The 21,327-nt window shown below is 38.2% G+C and overlaps 6 protein-coding genes across 9 annotated transcripts; 3 read left to right on the forward strand and 3 right to left on the reverse strand.

The window, feature by feature from the left end:
• Window positions 1-530: 530 nt before the first annotated feature.
• fray (oxidative stress responsive kinase frayed) lies at window positions 531-5,343 on the reverse strand. Of its 2 annotated transcripts, none has more exons than XM_065308631.1 (7): window positions 5,135-5,343; window positions 4,123-4,227; window positions 3,324-3,568; window positions 2,287-2,990; window positions 1,817-2,223; window positions 1,567-1,753; window positions 531-1,356 (listed from the first exon to the last, which is right to left on the reverse strand). In XM_065308631.1, exons 1-7 carry the CDS (start codon window positions 5,167-5,169, stop codon window positions 1,282-1,284), a joined length of 1,758 nt encoding a protein of 585 aa, XP_065164703.1. In that variant the 5' UTR covers window positions 5,170-5,343; the 3' UTR covers window positions 531-1,281. The 2 variants fall into 2 exon arrangements, with proteins under 2 accessions (XP_065164703.1, XP_065164704.1); XM_065308632.1 differs by lacking the exon at window positions 5,135-5,343 and adding an exon at window positions 4,304-4,500.
• On the forward strand, window positions 3,996-6,485 carry LOC135796564 (uncharacterized). The gene is made up of 3 exons (XM_065308636.1): window positions 3,996-4,089; window positions 5,676-5,975; window positions 6,037-6,485. The coding sequence occupies exons 1-3, from the start codon at window positions 4,075-4,077 to the stop codon at window positions 6,379-6,381; spliced, it is 660 nt and encodes a 219-aa protein (XP_065164708.1). The 5' UTR covers window positions 3,996-4,074; the 3' UTR covers window positions 6,382-6,485.
• LOC135796566 (perlucin-like) lies at window positions 6,470-14,769 on the reverse strand. Of its 2 annotated transcripts, none has more exons than XR_010549360.1 (4): window positions 14,636-14,769; window positions 7,021-7,076; window positions 6,839-6,947; window positions 6,470-6,769 (listed from the first exon to the last, which is right to left on the reverse strand). XR_010549360.1 is itself a non-coding variant. In XM_065308638.1 (4 exons), the coding sequence occupies exons 1-4, from the start codon at window positions 7,217-7,219 to the stop codon at window positions 6,528-6,530; spliced, it is 489 nt and encodes a 162-aa protein (XP_065164710.1). In that variant the 5' UTR covers window positions 7,220-7,759; the 3' UTR covers window positions 6,470-6,527. The 2 variants fall into 2 exon arrangements, 1 of the variants encoding a protein (XP_065164710.1); XM_065308638.1 differs by lacking the exon at window positions 14,636-14,769 and adding an exon at window positions 7,138-7,759.
• On the forward strand, window positions 8,349-14,059 carry SCAP (SREBP cleavage activating protein). Its single transcript, XM_065308630.1, is given in 9 exon segments — window positions 8,349-8,583; window positions 8,677-8,789; window positions 9,686-9,933; window positions 9,990-11,866; window positions 11,928-12,166; window positions 12,228-12,309; window positions 12,312-12,850; window positions 12,917-13,412; window positions 13,472-14,059. Coding segments are annotated over 7 exon segments (3,774 nt in total). The 5' UTR covers window positions 8,349-8,583; window positions 8,677-8,789; window positions 9,686-9,778; the 3' UTR covers window positions 13,858-14,059.
• On the forward strand, window positions 14,598-16,392 carry LOC135796563 (uncharacterized). 2 transcript variants are annotated; one of them, XM_065308634.1, is made up of 2 exons: window positions 14,598-14,739; window positions 14,946-16,392. In XM_065308634.1, exon 2 carries the CDS (start codon window positions 14,946-14,948, stop codon window positions 16,200-16,202), a length of 1,257 nt encoding a protein of 418 aa, XP_065164706.1. In that variant the 5' UTR covers window positions 14,598-14,739; the 3' UTR covers window positions 16,203-16,392. The 2 variants fall into 2 exon arrangements, with proteins under 2 accessions (XP_065164706.1, XP_065164707.1); XM_065308635.1 differs by lacking the exon at window positions 14,598-14,739 and adding an exon at window positions 14,765-14,894.
• LOC135796565 (uncharacterized) lies at window positions 16,310-21,009 on the reverse strand. Its single transcript, XM_065308637.1, has 4 exons — window positions 20,859-21,009; window positions 17,994-18,122; window positions 16,988-17,388; window positions 16,310-16,747 (listed from the first exon to the last, which is right to left on the reverse strand). Exons 2-4 carry the CDS (start codon window positions 18,088-18,090, stop codon window positions 16,589-16,591), a joined length of 657 nt encoding a protein of 218 aa, XP_065164709.1. The 5' UTR covers window positions 18,091-18,122; window positions 20,859-21,009; the 3' UTR covers window positions 16,310-16,588.
• Window positions 21,010-21,327: the final 318 nt, after the last annotated feature.

Raw genomic sequence — 21,327 nt, forward strand, 5'->3', positions numbered from 1 at the left:
CATCATGTAGGGGAGACTATCGAACTTTAATATGGCGGTGACAAATTTTAAATAAGTCAATTATTTCAGGAGATACAGAGTGTTTTGCAGCCCATGTTTCCAATTTTCTTTTTAAAAGCCAATTTTTGAAAGGAACTTTAGGGCACTTTCAAAAGGGCTCGAAGATCTAAAGGGTATGCATCGGGTAGGGAGACTTTCGAACTTTAAAATAGCGGTGACATACGTTAAAAAAGTCAATTAGTTCACGAGATACAAGGTGTTTTCCACACCATGTTTTCATTTTTTTGAAAAATGCCAATTTTTATAGAGCATTTTAAAGCACTTCCAGAGGGATTAGAAGATTGACAAGGTGTGCATCGTGTAGAGGAACTCTCGAGCTTTAATATGGCGGTGACAAACTTTAAAAATGTTATTTGCATTCGGACATAATTCCCATACAATGCTGGAGTACAGCATTCTACAAATAATCACAAACAATTTGACAGTAAAATGTATCCCATTATTTCGGTTAAAAAATAAAACAAAATACATTTGTCATAAATATAATTATTTATTTCATTCAATCATACTTTCAAGTCACGGGAGAAGCCATTCGCGCATTTCACAAGTTGGCACATACTATAAAAACTACATTTTTTAGTTTGGGTTTGTTAGGCATCTTACAATTCTCATTTCGCGCACCGCACGCACTGATAATGATATCCTGCCCGCGTTAAGTTAAGTGTTCGTGCGTTAAGGCAATTTGGTCACAATCACCACGCGCACAATGCAAACACCCTGTATGCGTGTCGTAACTAGCGCCGCTAACATCTAATGACTAATCAAACATTTAACTTTTAATCTATACATATATATCTATATAATATATTATAAATAATAACATCTTGTATAATAGAATTAATAGTTATTGTTTTCTTCGTCTTCTTGTATAATGCATTTTCATATGTTTGGTATGTGTAGGTGCGAGTGTTTTCTTGTGTACGTGTGTTTATTGTGTACATGCATCATTAATTTTCATTCATTTGCGTTTTGTTTCAATAACAACTAAGGAGTGTATAATCGTTACTAAGATTAAGTACGGAGTGCTTCTAGTTTCGAATAATATATCAATCATTTTTTCGGCTGGTTGCGATATTTAAAACTAGAGAGGAAGATCGGATCGGCGAAACAATAGGCTGTGGTCCACCCTCCAGGGGTGTAATTTTCGCGTCAGCTGATCTCTGGTGGATGTGGAGGTGTTTCTTCTGATATAAAAGGAGTGCCGCCAGGCAGCGGCCGTCATTAGTCCGTTATCGAGATCTGTGCGAAGCCGATTAACGCCTTGTCGTCGGCCAATTCTCCAACCGCCGCAGAGTTCTGCATTAAAAAAAATCGGTTAATCTACTGCGTTTATCTCTGTAAGTACTCATTGAAATTTGATCCAAATTTGTAATCATACAATTACGCTTGTTTTTCAATCCTTGTTTAATTTAATAGTTTTTTAATTGATATTGAATTGTAATCGATTGCATTGTTAGAAAACTATTAAAATATAAGTGCTGATGGCGTAATCAGGAAATTACATACCAACGGAAACGTGACGACTTTCGTCGACTCGCGCGCCTCGATGAGCTTCTGAAGGTTGCTCGTGATGACATTAATGTCCTTGTTGTCCACCAGACCAGCGCTCACCAACTCGGTTGATATGCCCTCGGCGGAGTCCTTGCCCACGGCGAATTCAAATCGAATATCATTCAATTCTCGCTTAGCATTTCTGAGTTAAAAAGATTTAAAAATACAACTGATGCCTTTATTTCGATAATTCTTAGGCACATACCTCATCCGTAACACTAAATTAACCGGTGGCGCATCCCCTTCAGAGCTATCCTCGTGCTCGGAATCGCTACCAGCCGACATGGCGATTGTGTTCATCGGACGTGAATCGGGTACGTCACTATCGCTTCCGCTACCAGCTGACCCGCCATCTTCGTCTTCAGACGACCATACCCATTCACCGGTCTCCTTTCGGTGAAGACGACCACTAGCTCCAGGTTGGCGTTTGCTCGCTTTCTGTACACGCGTTTCCAGACTAGGACCGGTTGGCACTAAGGTTGTTTGAAGGAATTTTTTGTCTTTTGATTTTTTGAAGAATGGATGTTTTAAGAGCTCAGCTGCCGTCGGGCGTTTGCTGGGTTCTTTTTGTAGGCAATCAACGATCATTTTACGGAAGGTTTTACCATAGGCCTACGAAAATAGTTTATAAGACACTAAAAAAACTAAACTCAGCTGGATAAAAATGTATTTTACCTTATATTGATCCTTTTCTTCAGCACCAGTATCTAAATTTGGCGGATCGTTCTGTAAAGTGAGCATGAGTACTTTCATAGGGGGATATTTATGATACGGTGCCGTCCCTGACGCCATTTCTATCGCTGTAATACCAAAAGACCAAATATCCGCCTTAAAATCATATCCGTGATCTTGCTCCATCACCTCCGGTGCCATCCAGCATGGAGTTCCGACAAAGGTATGCCGCACTTTCTGTCTAGAAAGATCTCTACCTGTCGCTAGCCATGCGGAAACACCAAAATCGGCGATTTGTACGGTGCCGTCTTCACCCAGCAAAATATTGCCTGCTTTAATATCCCGATGTATTTGTCCATTATTATGAAAATACTCCAGCCCTTTAAGGACTTCTCTGAGAACTGTCGCAATCGTCGGCTCGTCGAACACGCCATGCTTGCAATTTTGCACTCTAATTTTATGCTTGATGATATCTAAAAGACTGCCACCTTCAAGTAGGCGCAACACCAGCCACAGTTCTTCCTTCACAACAAAACTAGTGTAGTATGTGACAACATTCTCATGATTGCAGCTGGACATGGCCTGAATCTCTTTGAGCAGTTCATCCATAGAGGTGTTCCATTTCTCCAGGTTAATGCGCTTGATGGCGCACTTCTCATTGCGCGGTTTGCACAGCGCCTCATGTACAACGGCCGTTGCTCCAACACCTAAAAATTGTACAATCTTCAGTAAGCAATCAATGAATCAATTGATCTCAATCAAATTTGAGGTCAACATTTTAATTAAGAAACTAAACAAAACAATAGCTACAAATTAAAGATAAAAACATTTGAATTAATAATTTTATTTTGAAAATCGAAATTGTGTCGAATTATCTAAAATTAGAAGGAAATACGTAAAAAAAGTTGTGAAAGTAAGTGGAGCATAACCTATAAAAGCAAGATATGGATTACTATGAGGATGGTGCCGTTGATAGAATAATTATCGTATACCAACAGAAGCGTTATCATGCTGGAAGTAATATTTTAGCAGGTACCCACCGATAACTTTTCCCAGCTCGTATTCATCCTTGGTGTTGCCCCAGGGCTGAGTCGTCTGCGACGTCGAAGCGGCCATCTTCCGCGTCAGTATACTGCCGATGTTGCCGATCGACTGCCGAGCGGCACGAGCACATCCGCTGAACGATAGATGGCTACCGTTGCGGTGGTCATGATCACACGAACCGATTGACTTCTGCCGGAAAATGCCCGCACTGCCCGGCGGAAACATATCATCGGAAATTTTTCTAAAATAAATACTCATCTCATAAAATTGAACTTAAAAGTTTAGGTAAAAAATTGGAGTAAACGTTTTTTCTGACTTCTGACAGAACATGATATCATTACCAGACATATTTACATCATGATATATTTTGAATTGATATGTTTTAATGAATGTTACGCTTAATTACGTGTACGTGCACAATTTTTGTATTTTATCCAATAAATCGTGACGTTTGATTAAACCCGATTACGCGAATGTAGCATATGCAGTGCATTAATTAAATGATTTATGCGTAACTCTGAATAAATACGCACTATTTGAACAAGCTCACAGATAGGCGCTTATTGTTTATCGACGTAACACCAAAAATGCGACAATTATGAAATCTGCCGACGTTTTATTTGCTTTATATCTAATTATCTCATGTTCGTCTCATTGATCTAGGTATAAATTGATGCAATTTGTCGAAATCGAGTCAGTTTCATTTAGTTCTGTTGGTTTCTCATTGCAAAGAGAAAAGTTACCAAGATGAACTTCGCATTGGTGAGATCTGAATCTAACTCTATTACATTTTACCTTTTGCCTATCACAAGCGTGCTTAGAAACCGATTGTTCTCAAAGACAATCTGCTCGGTGGATTCCATTCGATAAACGCCTGTTTTTCTTTTTCGTGGCTCCATTCTGAAAAATACTCAAGTTTATAATTCAGCACAGGCAACCCAATATACACCACATTTAAAACAATCGTATCATCTACCGTTTTTCAGCTGTTGCACACTGTAATTTGGTTTTATAACACTTTATAACCGCCGTAGCAGCAAATGTTTAACGCAAGGTTGGGTCAATTGAGTTCAATCGAATTAGAAATTATCGGCGCGGCTTAAACGAGCGCTTTTTCCCGATTAGTATTACTGATGATTTTCTTTAACACACGCGTTGCTTGCAAGCAAAGTTTAACTAAAGATTCGTAATGCAGTTGCGCACGTACTGGATTGTTTATTTACATTTTCTGACCGGGATATATTGCTTCGATTGATGTCAAACGCGATATGCGATAAGACGCGTGGAAGCCGGCGTGAACTTGTTGTTTGTCACATTTGCGGTCGAATGCGGCGATATATTAATAGTTTACTATCTTTTTCCATTCAACAATTGATAATTACGCGTTAGCTTCAATCGTAAATCGCGTTAAAACCATAAAATATAATAAATCCATGCACTTCTTTTGCGCTTGGCAACCAATTTAGATTTATTATTGCCTACCTTTATATAACTTTTATTTAATAAAATCTTTTAGGAAGAGCGAAGTATAAATAACTGCCATTATGTTATTAAGCACAAATTGATTGTCGTTGAATGTGCCGCGCGCGCTCTGAGTTTAATCGTTTTTAAATTTAAATAACCATCAAAGTGTCATGGCGGCGAGTTGTAGTCGACAATGGGTAATTGCGAACGCGTTTATTTATAGACACACATTTGGTATAAAATAGAATCTCAGATTATATCAAACGTAATATAAATAAATTTTTTTATTAATATGTTTATAAGTATATTGGGTTGCCTATATTTAAAAGTTTGGAAAACTTACGTTTTGAATTTATTCTTCGTTTTTGACGTCCACATGGTTGATACTTAAGTGTAACAAGTGATTCACTTAAATATGACTTAGTTCAATTTATACCTTCGTTTTTTGTTCATAATTCACATTGTTTCGCGTTGTTTTGATTCGAATGTCGTTGACTGCTTCCGCTTGGAAGATCGCACGCGTGCTTTTTTAGATTTTTTCACGTGTTGCGTTTGTGATAGCGACTTGCGAACTTGTCTTTGGTAGTTGTTTCGTTACCAGTCGCCGACGTCGTCGACAATTTACCAGTTAAAATCAATTAGTACGTGCCCGAGTCGGTCGTTTTGCCACTTTAAATGATCGCATGCACGTAGGTAGACGCAAACGTGTAGCTGAAGTGACGATTCCAACGCGCCGCGTTCTTTCGAAATGCCAGTTAACTAATAATCACGCGCAGCGCTCACACGTGATGATCACCTCACAAACAAATAACGCGCACCATCGATTGGATAACGAGTGAAATTATTTAATAAAAATAAATAATTAGCGCTTGTGTTGTTTTCAGTGTTTGTTAGCGAGTCTACTGGTGGTCGGCGATGCTTTCCAATCGAATTTTGGAAACTACGACCGAAACGGTTACGATTTGGCGGATGCGGCCGAGATTGATCGAGAAATTGCTAAAACATACAACCAACTACAACAGGATGAGATTTCATCTGAGTTAGAAGAACAATCTGCATTTAATAATGATTATTCGCCATCTTTTGACGACACTCCGGTGGAAATTGACTTTGAAAAACGTTCTAGACCCAGAATTCTTTCTCAAATTGAAAAAGATCGTGGAAATCGAAATGCAAAGTTTAACGTACGTCAAAATTAACATTAAAACATTTTTCTATATTTTATAAGAATGTTTTATTTTCCAGCACGAAATGAGCCAATGCACCACAAGTTCCATATCGGTCAATTTATACGAAGAGTTTGATCTCGACGAGAATGACTATGAAATCCACGATTCGCATTACAACAACCCGCTTAAAAATGTAACGTGTGAACTCGTCAAAAAAGGCGATATTAAACGTGTAGAAGATCCTTGCGCTTACTTTCCAACAAATAGCGCTGCTCGCCTTTGTTACGTTCGCAGCAAAACTTGTCACAATCAATGGAAATTGCACCACGTTTGGATGCGCAGTAAAAGCAATGGCGCATGGTACTCGAAGACGTTACAACTCGGCGATGGATGCCTGTGCGATCTTGAATTTCGTCATTAAACCATTTAAGAATCGATAATTTATGTTAAAGTATAGCTGGTTGTCTACACTGAGTCGTAAAATTTATGTTTTAACTATAATAAAGAAGTTTGTTTGGTTGCCTATATTATCGTGTATAAAAGTAACAATATTTAATGTTTGCATTGTTAATCTTCGCAGACGAAGAAATGTTGCGCTGAACATAGCGCATCTGCCCATTGAAGATAACCATGCGGGTTGAAAAGAACTTCGATACAATGTTGTACTTCCCCAGTTGGAGAAACAGTGTGTGTTGGTTGGCCTGGATACCAATTTGTGTAGCGTACAGGTTGTCCTGTCGACTCCCAAACATACACGCCAGGATTGTTCAGGTCGGAGCCGGATATCCAAAAACGATTCTCGTTAAATGCTAAAAATAATATAATTATGAGTCGTTGTTTCTTTATACTTAAATGAAAATAAAACAGAAAATATGTACTTGTATCACTGATTAATCCACCAAGACAATCATTTTCCCCTGGTGTGAGAACATTGGCGAGACGTTGTCCTCTGTCTCGACATGTTTGTAAAGCGGTGAAGAAGTTTACCTAAAATTGGTTTTTGTTAGCAAGATGTGAAATATATTTGACGTAAAGTATAAATTTTATTTACTACTCGTACCTTGGCTCTAACTTGCAGTATATATCTCTTCTGGTCATAGGGGCAATAACGTGATACTACAAGAAAAATTGTTAGTATAAAAATAGCAATGATATAAATTAGGACTTTAATACTGACATTCACCAGGCTGCGCCATTGTAAACTTGGAATGAATATAAATGAAACTGAATAACATCATTAATTTTGAGTACAAAAACATACTGAAGATTTAATTCAAATGAATGAAATAAATGAATGAATGTATTTATCATCAATAGCGCGAATAAAACTGAAATTTTATTCCGTGTTGTTTTGAATTTTTATATTTTTGTAAAAGTATTAAACAACCAAATAATAAAGACAAATATTAATTGTTAAATTAATTCCGTTGCTTTTTACAGATTAAATGTAATTTTGTATGTTTCGGGTTGTTTATGAAAATATATGTTATCTTTATTGTTATCAATATGAAAACTCCGATATTATCTATAGCTTGCAATAAGAGTTGTTCATTTACCTTGGCGACATGCACTGTTGCGCCATCTGGGAAGCAATTATTTAGCTATAACTATTATTGACTCTATACATAATTTTATTTACTATTTAACACTCTTAATGTTATAATTTTTGATATTTTAATATTGACTCTGCTATTCCAAGCGGAGACGAATCCAACAGATTATAGATCATCCAAATCTGTCTACTCGTTCTTGAGTTATAAATGTTTTAACTAACGATGTTGTTTAATGTATATAAAATCTATATTATAGAAGTATTTATTTACGAGTACGAACCAAAGCATGATATAACAAAACATAACTTCATTGGTATCCGACAATTTACACGTAAATTTGTTTAACAAAAATAACCATAAGATGCAAATATTTACAATCTGCTTATTTTTCTAAAATATAAATAGTTTTATGATCAATGAATTCACAAAATTCACTTTCCGATTAATTTGTTCATCGAGCCATTTGCTTGCAGACAACTCGACGAGAATCGAATTTGTCAACCTTATTGGTTATAGGTAATTGATATAAATGGTGTAGATGTCCCTAATACGCTCTAGTTTCATAAATAAACAGTACTGCACGTAAAAACATTATTTGTTCTATCAAATAATATTTATTACAAAACACAAGTGCTGTACCATGTAATATAGCACACGCTATAATATTTCCCTTTTCTAAATCAATTTGAAGTATTTATTACTGCGAAGATTAGAAGCTAGTAAATTAAAATTGTTTAAAACCGTAATTTTTAGATTACATAGATTTTCTAATAACCGTCATCGCATGGCGTAAATTACTAGCTACTGTGAGCATATGCAATCCAGTCACGATCGCAGGGAACACTCGAAACACCCAGAGTGAGGTCAGTGTCGAGTGTCGATGCCGTCGTTCCTCGACGCAAAAGCAAGTGCTTCATATTCCATGTTCGCGCTCTCGCTACCTAACAGAACCTACTTCAATTAAATCAACGAATATCAACAATCATAGCGCAATTCGAACTATTCTGTATCTGCAGACATAATTTACACTATACTGAACGCGTACGGAATATTCAACGCTGTAAACCGCTGTAAGTTTCCTGTTGCACTTCACTGCTCTGTTACGTCGCTGCAATACGCGCATAAATCAACCCAATTCGATTAATAAAAACTGCATTTTTTAGCTGGTAACATTGCCCCTGTTGTACTTGAGCATTCAGATTCAACTTCAACGTCGGTGGAATTATTAATCAACGGAGAACGTGGGAATTTCCAATTGATTAGCGTGGATTTTAAGGTTAGTTTCCGCTGGTGCAGCAGTACAAAGCTATGTAGGTACGTCTTGCTACAAACATTTGCGTGTATTTCTGGATTTGTGAAAAGTCAACAACATCAGGTTTCTTTTGTTTAATATTAAACCTGCATAGAACAAATTATCAAGTTGTATGATTTATATTGGATTGAGTAATGAATGTCAAATGAATGCATGAGAGTTTTTTACATGTGGGTTGTTATGGTTTGATTATATCATTTGCTTCTTTGAATAAATGTGATATGTGATTCATTCATCTTTTGTGTTCTAATCAGCTGCATCTTGAATATTTGAACAATATAATTTTACAGTATACAGAGTGTGAGTGTACATTATTCTGAAAGTTTAATGCAAATTATTGTGAATGGCATGACCTTTGAATAATAAATTACATTTATTTATTGTAAATTCTAAATGAATGTACATTATTTTACTTTTGCTTGAATGCATGTTCAAAAGTGTTATACTATCAATTAATAATTTATGAGTGCAGCTTGATTTTCTGATTAGTTTTGCTTAATATCACAAAAAAATGAATAAATTTTAAAATATCACAAAATAACAGTAACCAGTGATGTATTTAATCAATAAGTAATAAATATCAACCCACCGCCCAAATTTTACATAATCACACACGTTTCTAATCAGCGCCCGCGATATTTGCAAAACTAATTAAATTATTTATAGCCGCGATGATACGCATCAGATAAAACAAACAAAATCATCGCTTACGCAAGCGCAGCGTTAATGTTCCAGCATTCACTTGTTAGACGTCCAACACGACGCTGCGCTCGCGATTGTGAACGGAAATTTGACTCGTAGTTTGTCTCTATTCATTTATTATTTACATGCTTGTAATTACATATCCAACCTGTTTGCAGATGCGAACGAGCGCAGTGTGAGGGGCTATGCGAACACTTGTTTCGATGAACATGCGTCTTCACTTTGCCGGTGGCTAAACGTGAGGATACCCGATGGTGCGAGGGGACGTCATGGGCGGTGGACGCTCCCCGAAGAGCACCACGCTTCCGGAGCGCGTCGCGCAAACTTACTACGCGCACGGATTACTTTGCGCATCCTATCCTAAGACTGTGATTGCTGTCGCTACAATTGTAGCGTTAATATGCTGGTAAGTAATAAACTTTGGTTATGTTTTTATTTGTATAATAAATTGCATGTTTTTAGTTACCCATTGTTAAATTTGCCTCTCTCGGGTAACCCCACGATTATTTGGAGCAATGGATCAATACCTACCTCAGACACAATACCGAAGTTCTACGTGCAGCAGGTGATCCTCAAAACAGCCGTGATTCCCTGGAATCCCACCATGGTTGTTGGCGATGCCTTTCGTGCACCACTCTATGAATCCTTCAAACTGTTAGACATTGTGCGCAATTATCAAGATCCGTTATCGATGAAAACTTTGGGACATGTCTGTCTGCATGTGGAGTCCATCAAAAGATCTAAACAATATAAGATAGACGTGTTGCCCGAATACTCATGTTTAGTGCTATCGCCAGCCAACTTTTGGAAACAAGATGTTCAACAATTCTCGCAAGATTCGTCGATTTTAACTACAATCTTCAACTATCAGAATTTGCAGAAAGGAAAAACATCTATAGCTGAAATGTTGTTTGGTATGCATCTGGTAGATACCGGTGTTAAACGATACCCATTAAGGAATCGTCAGAGAGTGCTGCAATATGCAATAACATTGTTTTTCAACGAACACGACGAACAATTCATCACCGGCCTGCGGAACAAGTTAAATCATTTGTATCCGCTGCACAAGAGTGAGAATACCTCGATGAATCCAAAGGATGAAACTGTTCTGATTCATTATCCAGGTGAAATTAGCTACTACGAGTATATCCCCATCATGATCACGTATCTCTTGCTCTTCTTTTATTACTACTTTTCTGTGAGGAAGATTGAGTTGATCAGTTCGCGGGTGGGCATGGCTGTGACCGTATTAATCACAGTGTTAAGCAGTTTGTTTATGACCCTAGGGGTGTGCTTCTTTTTCGGGTTGACTTTAAGTGTTCACAATCGACAGGTCTTTCCATATTTGGTCATCCTTGTGGGTCTGGAAAACGTTTTGGTGTTAACTAAAAGCGTGGTATCAACACCAACTCATTTGGACATTAAAATCAGAGTGGCACAGGGTTTGAGCAAAGAAGGCTGGTCTATAACTAAGAATTTAATGATTGAAATAACGATTTTAACGATTGGATTGTTTACATTTGTCCCGGCAATACAAGAAATCTGTATATTCTCTATCGTGGGTTTAATCAACGATTTTTTCCTACAAATGGCGTTTTTCTCAACTATTCTTGGTATTGACACACGAAAATTGGAAAACAACGAGAAAACCATCCGGAATAATTTCCGTAACACCCTGTATCAAACACAAACTTTTGAGAAGACTACGAGTACAGGAATGGGAGTGGGTTTGAATAGAAGTAAGTCCCATCCGAGGCTAAACACCATTCCAGCGAATATCGTCGCTGGCGGTCAAACAAAGTCAAAAATTCCGAAACGATTGAGATTAGTGAATATCTGGGCTCGCACGAGATTCTTCCAGCGAGCATTTATGATCCTCATGGTTGTGTGGATAGGAATGATACTCTACAATAGCGGCATCGTTGAGCAGTATTTCACTGAACTAAACGACGCGATGAAATCGGCGAATCGTACAAACACAGATGAGAAACAAACAACTTACAACTTATTACCGATTCTAAACAGTAACGAAAAATATATGGTGAATTTTGTTACCGAAAAAAGTATGTTAAACTACCACAATAACACCGATGATATCAATCGGTTAAAACACACGGAATATAAACCTTGGTTGAGTTTGAGCACGCAACACTGGACGAGTATTCTACGCAAGTATAATATCAGCACTAGTGGAGGATACGTCGCCATTTTGCCTAGCATTCAAATCTCGCATGTGATTGGTCCAGAGCAGGCCGTCCTACTGCGAAATCCAGAAGAGAAGTATGGAAAGTTTGAATGGCAGGCCTTAGCGCTCGCATTGGATCCAATAGATTTTAGTGGTAAGTTTAAATTTCATCTTATCAATCTGATCATAGTAATGATCTTTATTTTTATGTTTAGAAAGTGTTGGGGGTATGCCTATACCAGCCCATTATCCGCAGAATGACCGCCCATTCTACCCCACTTCACCAATGGAGATTTTCCTAACTGCGATTTTGTGCCTTATTAGCGTGATAGTCCTTGCATATACCGTCTTTGTGTTGTATAGGTGTATCTGCTCAAGGAACTACGCTGAGTGGCGGGCGTCCTGGACCAGCGATAAATCAGACAATGAGAGTGAAGTACCTGTTCTCTTAGAGGTAAGTATACTTAGTGCGGTTCATGGAAACGTAAGTTATATAATTTATTATTACTATTTAGGCTGTTCCGGTTGTTATGGAAGGGCATAAACAAGAAATCGAATGTTTAGCTTCTGATGGTCGCTCAATAGCAAGCACCTGTCTTGGGGCAACCTTAAAATCTGGGATTCTATCACCGGTGATCTTGTTGCCAGCATCGACCGCTATACCACCTCAACAGTACCTTCCCATCAAGATGATGAGGAGATCCTGTCTGATTACGAGTCAGGTTCACCTCCATCAAGAGACGAGGACGTTGTGGCGTTCCTCAAGAAGAAGATCAACACAAAATTTGTCAACCTGCGGATGCAAGACGTGGACAAATCGAAGGATTTCGATTTCGGTGATGAGTACAAGCAAATTTCAACCGCCAACTTACGAAATAGAAGTACAGGTGTGCAGAGCTGTGATTGGAATGATTGGCATGCACAGAGCAAAGCCATTGACATTTTTAACGCGAGCCAGCAATCGCGCAAAGACAGTAATAATAGTTACGGTAGCAATAATAGTAATAGTTTTGAAGTAAATGTGCCGTGTGACAAAGTGCCTTCGATTTGGTGCATGGATTTTGTTGATAATTTAGTTGTGATTGGTTGTGCAGATGGCAGGCTGGAGTTTTGGGAGGGAACCACGTCCAAATTTAAAGTAAGTGGAAATGTAAATATTATAACCTATTTTTATTTCTAACCTCAACATCTTTGCTTACTATAGTGTATGTGTGAAGACACCACTGGATCAGGAGTGACGAATGTAAAAATCGTCGGCTCGCGTGTTGTTGCCGCCCGAATTTACGGCACAATAGATTTTTTCCAGCTGCAAACATTCAATCAAGGAAGGCCAATTGATTGGAATTTTACTTGTGCGTATCGCCGAACTCATGTTCGCACTGGAAGCGCCGGTTCAATTTCAGATTTTCATCATGCACAATCCGATCAGAGTACCAAAGAAGATTTAAGATGCGTAAAAGTGTTGAGTACGAAGGCACATCAGCAACCAATCACATGCCTGGACTGCGAAGGTGGGCGTGTATTGAGTGGGTCACAAGACCACACCCTGAAGGTGTTCCGAATAGAGGACGGCAGCCATCTTTACACACTACACGGTCACTATGGACCGATTAGTTGTCTTTTTATCGATAGGATTAGTCCCGCAACGTCGGGAAGTGGATCACAGGATGGTATGCTATGTGTTTGGGACCTTTTAACAGGTATATCCACAATAACCTAATTTTTTTTATCAATTCCCAACTGACAATATTTTTCTTAGGTGCATGCATGTATAGCATACAAGCCCATGACGGATCAATCATCTCGTTGACCTATTCAGCCTCCTATGTGATTTCCCTGGGGGTTGATGAGAGGATATGTGTATGGGAGAGATTTCAAGGTCATCTGTTAAATACGCTGCAGGTGAATGGGACTTTTACTTGTCAGGTGTTAATGTTGACGCCGCATCTAGTTATAACCGCGCGTTCCGGCGGTCTCGCCTTATGGGACGTGCGCAGGGGTGAAAATGTGAAATCTATCGTCCTGGGCCGCTCGCCCTACGTATTTGTTAAGCAGTTGGTAGTGCTGCGCGATGCTGTTCTTTGTGACTTTGGGCATCAGCTGCGCATCGTGCGCTTTCCTCTCATCACACACAAATACGACTAGTTTTAATAATAATTTCTCTCACACGCGCTAATTTAATGTACAAAGACCAAAGTCACTGCGAAAGCAACAGCCATGATGATTTTATCGATTCTTCTTTAGCTACACTTAAAGTGGACTATATTGTAATAAATTATGATGTAATGTATGAGTGGTAGATTTTTGATATTTATGTTATTGAATAAATTGATTGTTTTTTTGCTAATATATAGGTTATGTCACGCCAACATAATGGGAGGAGTTTATCTGTGCATACGTCACGAAAGGGAAACGCCATCTTTAAAAGTATTTTTGAATTTGACCGTTTTAACCTAGAAAAACTGAATTTAAATCGAGAGAAAGAAATATACAGTTGTAGATTTGCCAAGAGCGTGTTATAACGGGGCGATTGCTATAAATAATTTCTGGCCTATAAACACAAGCAATAAAAATAACTCACATCCCAAACTATTATAATATAATGAACTTCGAAATCGGTGTGCGTTTGTCCGCCGCGTCGCAAAACATATAAACAAAGACGCGCCACTGTTACACAATCGCCAATGCGTCAACGATCGCGGTCGTGAACGGTTGCAACTTGCAGTTCGGTTCATTATCGAGTGCAATTCGTTCAAAAAATTTGCGACAGTCCGCGTACTCCGCAATACGCCGCGCGGCGCGCGTACGTATCCCACCGCAGAGTTCAAGGATATTCGTGGTAAAAACTTAAAAACTTCAACACTGCTCGAAACACAATTCGTTGTGGAACTACCGTTTGATTCGATAAAAAAAAACGACTCACACAAAACGGACGAAGTTTGAAGTTAATAGTTGATCGTTGGTTGTTGCCGGTGAAACAATTGCGACTTGTTGCTCGCCCATCCTTCACAGCGTCCCGTCTTCAAGGTGAGTTCAAGTCCGAACGCAATTACGGTTTACTCATTACCATTTTGTTATGTTTGAATACACGCGCGTCATTGTTTGTGCACATTGCTTGCGTTAAGCTTAAAATCATTGCTTTAACAAGATTAGACTGCAGCCACATCGAAGCGAATCAGAAAGTGCGTTAATATAAACACAGGCGATTCATTTGTTTACTGGATTATTTTTAGATGAACTACACAAAGAAAAAACAAGCGCAGCTGTACGAAACAAAAGACTACTCGGATTGCACGTTTATTTTTCCATCAACGAATGTGAAAATCAAAGCGCATAAATTTTTACTGATGTTGAATAGTCCTGTGTTTGAGAGTATGCTCTTTAGTGATATGGCGCAATCCGAGATTTTAATCGAAGATATCGAGCCGGCTATATTTGAAAAGTTTTTAAAATACATCTATACCACTGGAATTCAGTTGGAAAACATGGCGGAGGCCTGGAATTTATTCTACGTAAGCCAGAAATACTTCCTACCGGATTTGAAGAACGAATGTTTACAATTTATCAAAACAAATTTGACAATATCAAATTTATTGATGTGCTACGAATATTCAACGCTTTATGGCCAAGACAAACTCTCACAGGAATGCTTAGATGACATTTGGTGTTTCGGCAAGGGTTTATTACTATGCGGGAATGATTACCATCCACAATTGCCAACCCTGCGAACGATTGCTCAAAATGACACACTTGAAGCTTCGCTCATGATAGTCAACTGGGCTTTGACTGAATTGGATGAAGCGACATCTAGTGACACCAATAATAACACCGTATCCAACATAATCAAGGAGAATAAGTTGTTTTTATCGAAACACTTTGTTGATCCAAGATTGTATAAAGCCCTGTCAGCCGAACAACAAGATGTCGTTGAGGTGTACAATGAGTTGACTACACATTCATTGCAAATTGCAAAGCCGCAATCGCTGCAACCAAACAAGCATCACTTTAAGTTTAAGGTTAGACCTGAATTTAAAAACGCCTACAGATTAGCACTACGTGGAACCAACGAGACTTTAACTTCTAAGATTTGTTGTACATGCGATTGTTTGATATTTGGAGTATCAATCACGACCAAATCCAAACCAGAACAAGTCTCCGATTTGGATTACATGGGTGGCGCTAGTGTCTGCGTTTATCTGAAGGATAACGAAACTCTTTCAAATTTAATATTTAAACAACCAGGAAGATATTCGTATGTGAATTATGATGATGTGCAGAATATCGTCTTTGATGTTCCTATATTATGTAAAGCATACGTATCGTACATGATTTGCGTTGAGTACATCGCGCAGACGCATGGAGAATCCATTTTGTTGACTTACATGGGCGATAAATTAAGCAACGCGGGAAATAAGTCCAAGTCTGTGATATGTTTTGGTGATGAGCCTAATGGGAGCGTCGTCAAAGGTCTTTGCTTCTATGAAGTTTAACTAATTACCTTATATCTTATCACAAAGTAAAGTAAAAACTAAAAACAAAAACATACAAATGTCGAACAAATACACAACCATGACTGGTATTGTCATCGCACAAATACTTCGCTTTGAAATAAAATGTATTATAAATAATAATAATAATTACACAAATAATTATACTTTAAAATAAAATTATTTAAATTAATGTTTTGCTCATTTACTTGCTGTGTTTGTTCGAGTGTGGTCGTGTGTGTAATTTGTGAGTTAAAACTTTTGACTAAATCTTAAGAAATAGAAAAATGTAAATTAAACTCACTGTTGAAATGTTTCCAACTGTCAAATGTTTGCTTTTATCGTTTGTGTTGCATTTATAGTGTATTTTCTTCAAGTGTGTGCGTTAATTAGACACGAATGCCGGGATTCCGCGACGCTACGAAGTTGAGCAGCTCTTCGCTATCTTCGCAGACGAACGGCTTCACATGATGGCAGGCGACGTCGTGCCATTTAATTCCATCATTGTAGAAGTTGTTCAGGATGGATAAGCAGGATTCATCGTTACCCTAGAAGATACAAACAGAACAAAATGACGCACGGTGTATATTAAGTTGCATAACATTCATGTCAATATCCACAATTAGTGTAAAATCCGTTACCAAACTTCATTCTTGATTAGTCGAACTTGTTTCTAGTGCAAGTTTGGGTCAATAACACTAAAAAGCGATAAATTTCCCGTTTCAACCACATCCTGCCCAAACCACACGCATAAATCTGTAAATATCTCAAATAGTTTTGATAATTACCTGCGCAGCTTCGCGGTTATCAGGTTGAGCCTGGCCGTACCCGCCGGTAGCACTCCAGTCACCGCTGTTGCGCTGTGTAGTCGGTCCGATCTTCGCGCCGGAACCGCTCCAGAACCAACCGTTAACATTTGGCGGCTGTAAATCAGAGCGCTCGCAACCAGCGAAGTTACATTTCCTGCCGGACGTCCAAATGTAACGAACAGCACCGCGGGCAATACGCTGTTTAATGAATTCGTTCTCTTGTGGCGTCTCCAGCGAAACGGCGTCCATGCAATGACGGCGGCAAATGTTACGTGCGTCCAACCAATCGACCTCTAATCCTCGCGTTGGTTGATGCTCCCAGCTGAAGAAGTACGAGTGAGTTACACCGCGCGCATCTCTGTAAGTCGCGTGGCGAACACCTGAAAATGCGAAAGATGAGAAGTAGAAAGGTTTAGAAAGGAAAACTCAAGACGAGCTCCTTTCACTGGAAATAAAAGTTGACTAACATCACTGGTTAGACACAATTCAAGCGTGTTACACGTACAATTTGAATACAAAAACTTTAAAGGTTGATCCGCCATTGTTCGATTGCATAATCACCGTTTTTCCCACGTAATTCACGATGCAATGCAATTCTTTATTTATTGTTGCAAATTAGTATTGCAAAAGACGTGATTGATGCGCATAAAAACCGAATGTAAATTGAAGACTTTATCAAACGCAATTAACCATGTATACACAGATTTTGTGTCACACAAAAAGGCTGCCTTTTTAAATCGAAAGCTACCGTTCTGCGTTGTGAAATCGAATTCGTACGCGCACAAAATTATCAATCGCAGCGGGTGTGATGTAACGCACAGAAGCACTAAAAGAGAAATAACTCCGACGCGTATTACACATTACACACACGAGACGAATAAAGGACAGGGAAATGCGGGTTTTGCAACATGATTACCAGTATTACCTAGTTTTTTTTTCTAAATCATGTTAAACTAACAAAAATGTATTTTTAGTTTTTACTTACGGTTGGAACAACTTCTCGGATCCGGAAGTGCTAGCCGCCTCTGGGCGGAGACAACAATCGCTCCAAGTACAAGGAGCGCCACCTGTTTCATCAACATCGTTGTGTTTTGTTTGTTTAACACTTAAATTCCTGAAAATAAGAAAATCAACATTATAGTTATAATTATATCCTTCTCATCAACGTGTGGGTTCTCCTCTGATGTTTATCTTTCGATTTGATCAGTTCATTAAAATTAAAGCGCAGTCAATTGAAGCTGTTGTTGTTGCTTCATTGGCTCTCGTCGTGGGAATGTAATTCCCAATTTTCGAACGAAATTCCTGCGTGCATCACGCTCATCTCATTTTATTTCGAAACCGCATCGAAAGATTCGAAAGGTGAACGCACTGCACTCGCATTCTTCACGCTCATCATCTTACAAAAGTTTAAAGTTAATGTTACAACTTAAACTCGAGTATACGATACATGCATATGCATGTAACAAGAAGTAGAAGACGACTTAAGTATCTTATACGTCACTTTCACCCACAAAAGACAGTATTAAAGCATTTAAAGCCTTAAGTCAAGATTTGAGTGTGTTTTAAGTGCGTATTGACAGGAAATCCGTAAAGAAATCAGGAAAACTCACTTTCCATATGCTCACGTCTCATTAAAGCGTTTTATAATGCATTTTAACCAACGCTCATCGCATTGTCATTAAATACTTTAGATAAACTCTTGAGAATAATAAATTACGCATCGTAAAGTCGGTTGTAAAGTGATAAATGTCAAATGTCACTCATGATGCACTCGCAATATTTCAAATCACGGAAAGAAAAAGTTACGCAATTCATTTGTAATTATATTCAGAGCTACCTAGTAATTTAGTCATCACACGAACATTACACAATGATGTAATACGTTGTATTAACTTGTATTATTCACTATCGTGTATAATACGCATATAATTCAACATTACTAGTATTAATCAAAGATGAAACAAATTTATAGATCATGCTTTTAGAAAGTCCGCTATAAATAAAAATCGCCTTAAGTAATAAACGATTAAAGTGCATTTAATGAGTAAATATATCATCTAATTGGTCGCTAAATCATTAAAGAGTCAATGAAACTAATAACTTTAATCAGCGTCGTGAATCATCATTTCTCCGCTTCGGTTTTTTCGTGTTTTCAACTTTCGCATCGTCGAATTATAACGAACGCGAAACACGCCCAGCTAAATCATCATTTAAACTAGATGGCATCAAGTTCATCCAATCATTCTTGACCTAGAACCCAGAACTCTTTCCTTATTATATCTTCATTTCAATTCTAATCTGATTATAATTCCGCTCTCCATTTTCGGTCGCTCGGCTCGGTGCTAATCCTAATGCATGAATAATGCGACTAAATTGTGTTTGTTTGGAATTGAAAAATTCGCTAATGACCAACGCCGTACCCGCGAGACAATGAACTTGAGCGCTGATCGTAAATCGTATGTAAATTTCAATTTCGAATTCAGCAGACGCGCGCGCGCTAGGCGTGACTGTTGGGTGCCTCTGGTCGAGTCACGCGAACTCTTGGCCTCAAACTTGAAAAGTTTACGTTTTCGAAACTGAGGAACTTTCCTTCGCATCGAACTGAAACTGTGTGTACGTAGGTACTTATTGTTTGGCGGATTCATTTTCGCGGCGCACGTTTTCGCGTGCAGGAATGCGAGAAGTTTCGCAAATAACTTTCATCATAAACCATTTAACAATGCGACGAAAATCAGCTAAAACAGTGTGTGTGTATAATATACTTAATAGATCCGGTTCGATTGAATCTCGGAATCGATTAGCACCTGCTTATGTATTTGCAATTGTCGCGCGTCTTTATTTTATGTTTTTTGTGTCACCTGTGTTGCGTTTTGAGTTCAGTAGTGCCAGCAAGTGCCAGCACGTCTGATGACACCATCAATAATACAGTATGTTTAAAATTATCTTTAAACAAAAACAAACAAAAAAATTTTTTTGCACTTGCATAACCATTGATTTAATTTGCACGGAAATCATGGTTTAAGTTAAATGTTGCGCTTAAGTTTAGTAGTTCTGTGTGTCAAACGTGCATCGCATGTAAATCTGCTGGCGGAATTGCACGTTTCGCGCACACGTGCACAATCGACTCCTCGGGGCTGTCTGGTGCACACGCTTTGCGTGATCTTCGCGAAGGTGCCTTATTCGCGTCGATTCGCCGCGTGTCCTGGATCACTTCGCGCGTTTCTGGGTCGCGCGACGACCCACAAGATGACCACCGAGATCACATCATCAATACATCAACATAAAAGTGTTTAAACTTACTAATAAACATCCCTTAAGTAAATTTTAACAAAATTACCAAATGCGTGAACTTTTCAACTTGTTAACTCGTTGAATAAACAAAGTTGCATTCACCGCTATTTCAATATTAAGCTCCGTTAATTAAACACGAGAAAAATTTGGTACATCTTGATCTAATGTGAAAAAGTAAAATACGAAAAAGATTCGTTAATCTTAATTACAGTTATTACATCTTATTACATCTCGCGACTGAAGAAATAAAATTATGCAATTTTTCTTTAGATTCTTTTTAATCTCAGATTTTTTTACGTTCTTTCATTCTTTCATTATAATTGCTACGTTGTGTTATTATAATATTGCGTCACTTTTCCATCTTTTGTATTTTATCATTAATTTTAAATCTTAAAATAGAAAATTTTTATTTTTGAAATAAAAAATCAATTTTAATTCATAAATTAAATAAATATGTAGAAAGTATTTAATAAGCATAGAATTCACAATATATACTGTTTAGTATATTAATTATACCGTAAATTAATTTTATGTGTAAATAATTTAAGTTTTTACTCACCTATGAAATTAATAAAAATAATTCCGTATCACTGTGATTCCCGCCGATGTGTAAATAATAACACCAAATTCAAAGCCGTGAATCTTCGCTTCTTTCGCACTCTTTGGCCAGATGAGCCGACTGTCGCTCGGCGTACTCTTGCCGCACGTATATAGTCGTCCTACATCCCCACGACGCGTAACCTACTTCACCTGTCGAACACGCTCTCCTACCTGTTGCTGGCACCAAGCTGATGCCCATCGCGATGCGACCATTCCAAGCCGCGTACAAACTGCACATCGCACGACACACCGACCTAAACAATTATTTGAACAACCTCAAAGCATCGTCAAAAAATGCAATTTTTTTCTTCATTTCACAATTCATACATCAACAACGCACTTGTAGAGACAAAAAGCTGAAGAAAAAATTCGACTAAATCACTTTCACGAATTATGATCATATTGCCTGGTCATCATCATCATGATGC

Source organism: Atheta coriaria, unplaced genomic scaffold (assembly GCF_025399875.1).
Source record: "Atheta coriaria isolate IRGN ID8LTWV9N9 unplaced genomic scaffold, Caltech_Dcor_3.1 hic_scaffold_7_pilon, whole genome shotgun sequence".
Taxonomy (NCBI): domain Eukaryota; kingdom Metazoa; phylum Arthropoda; class Insecta; order Coleoptera; family Staphylinidae; genus Dalotia; species Dalotia coriaria.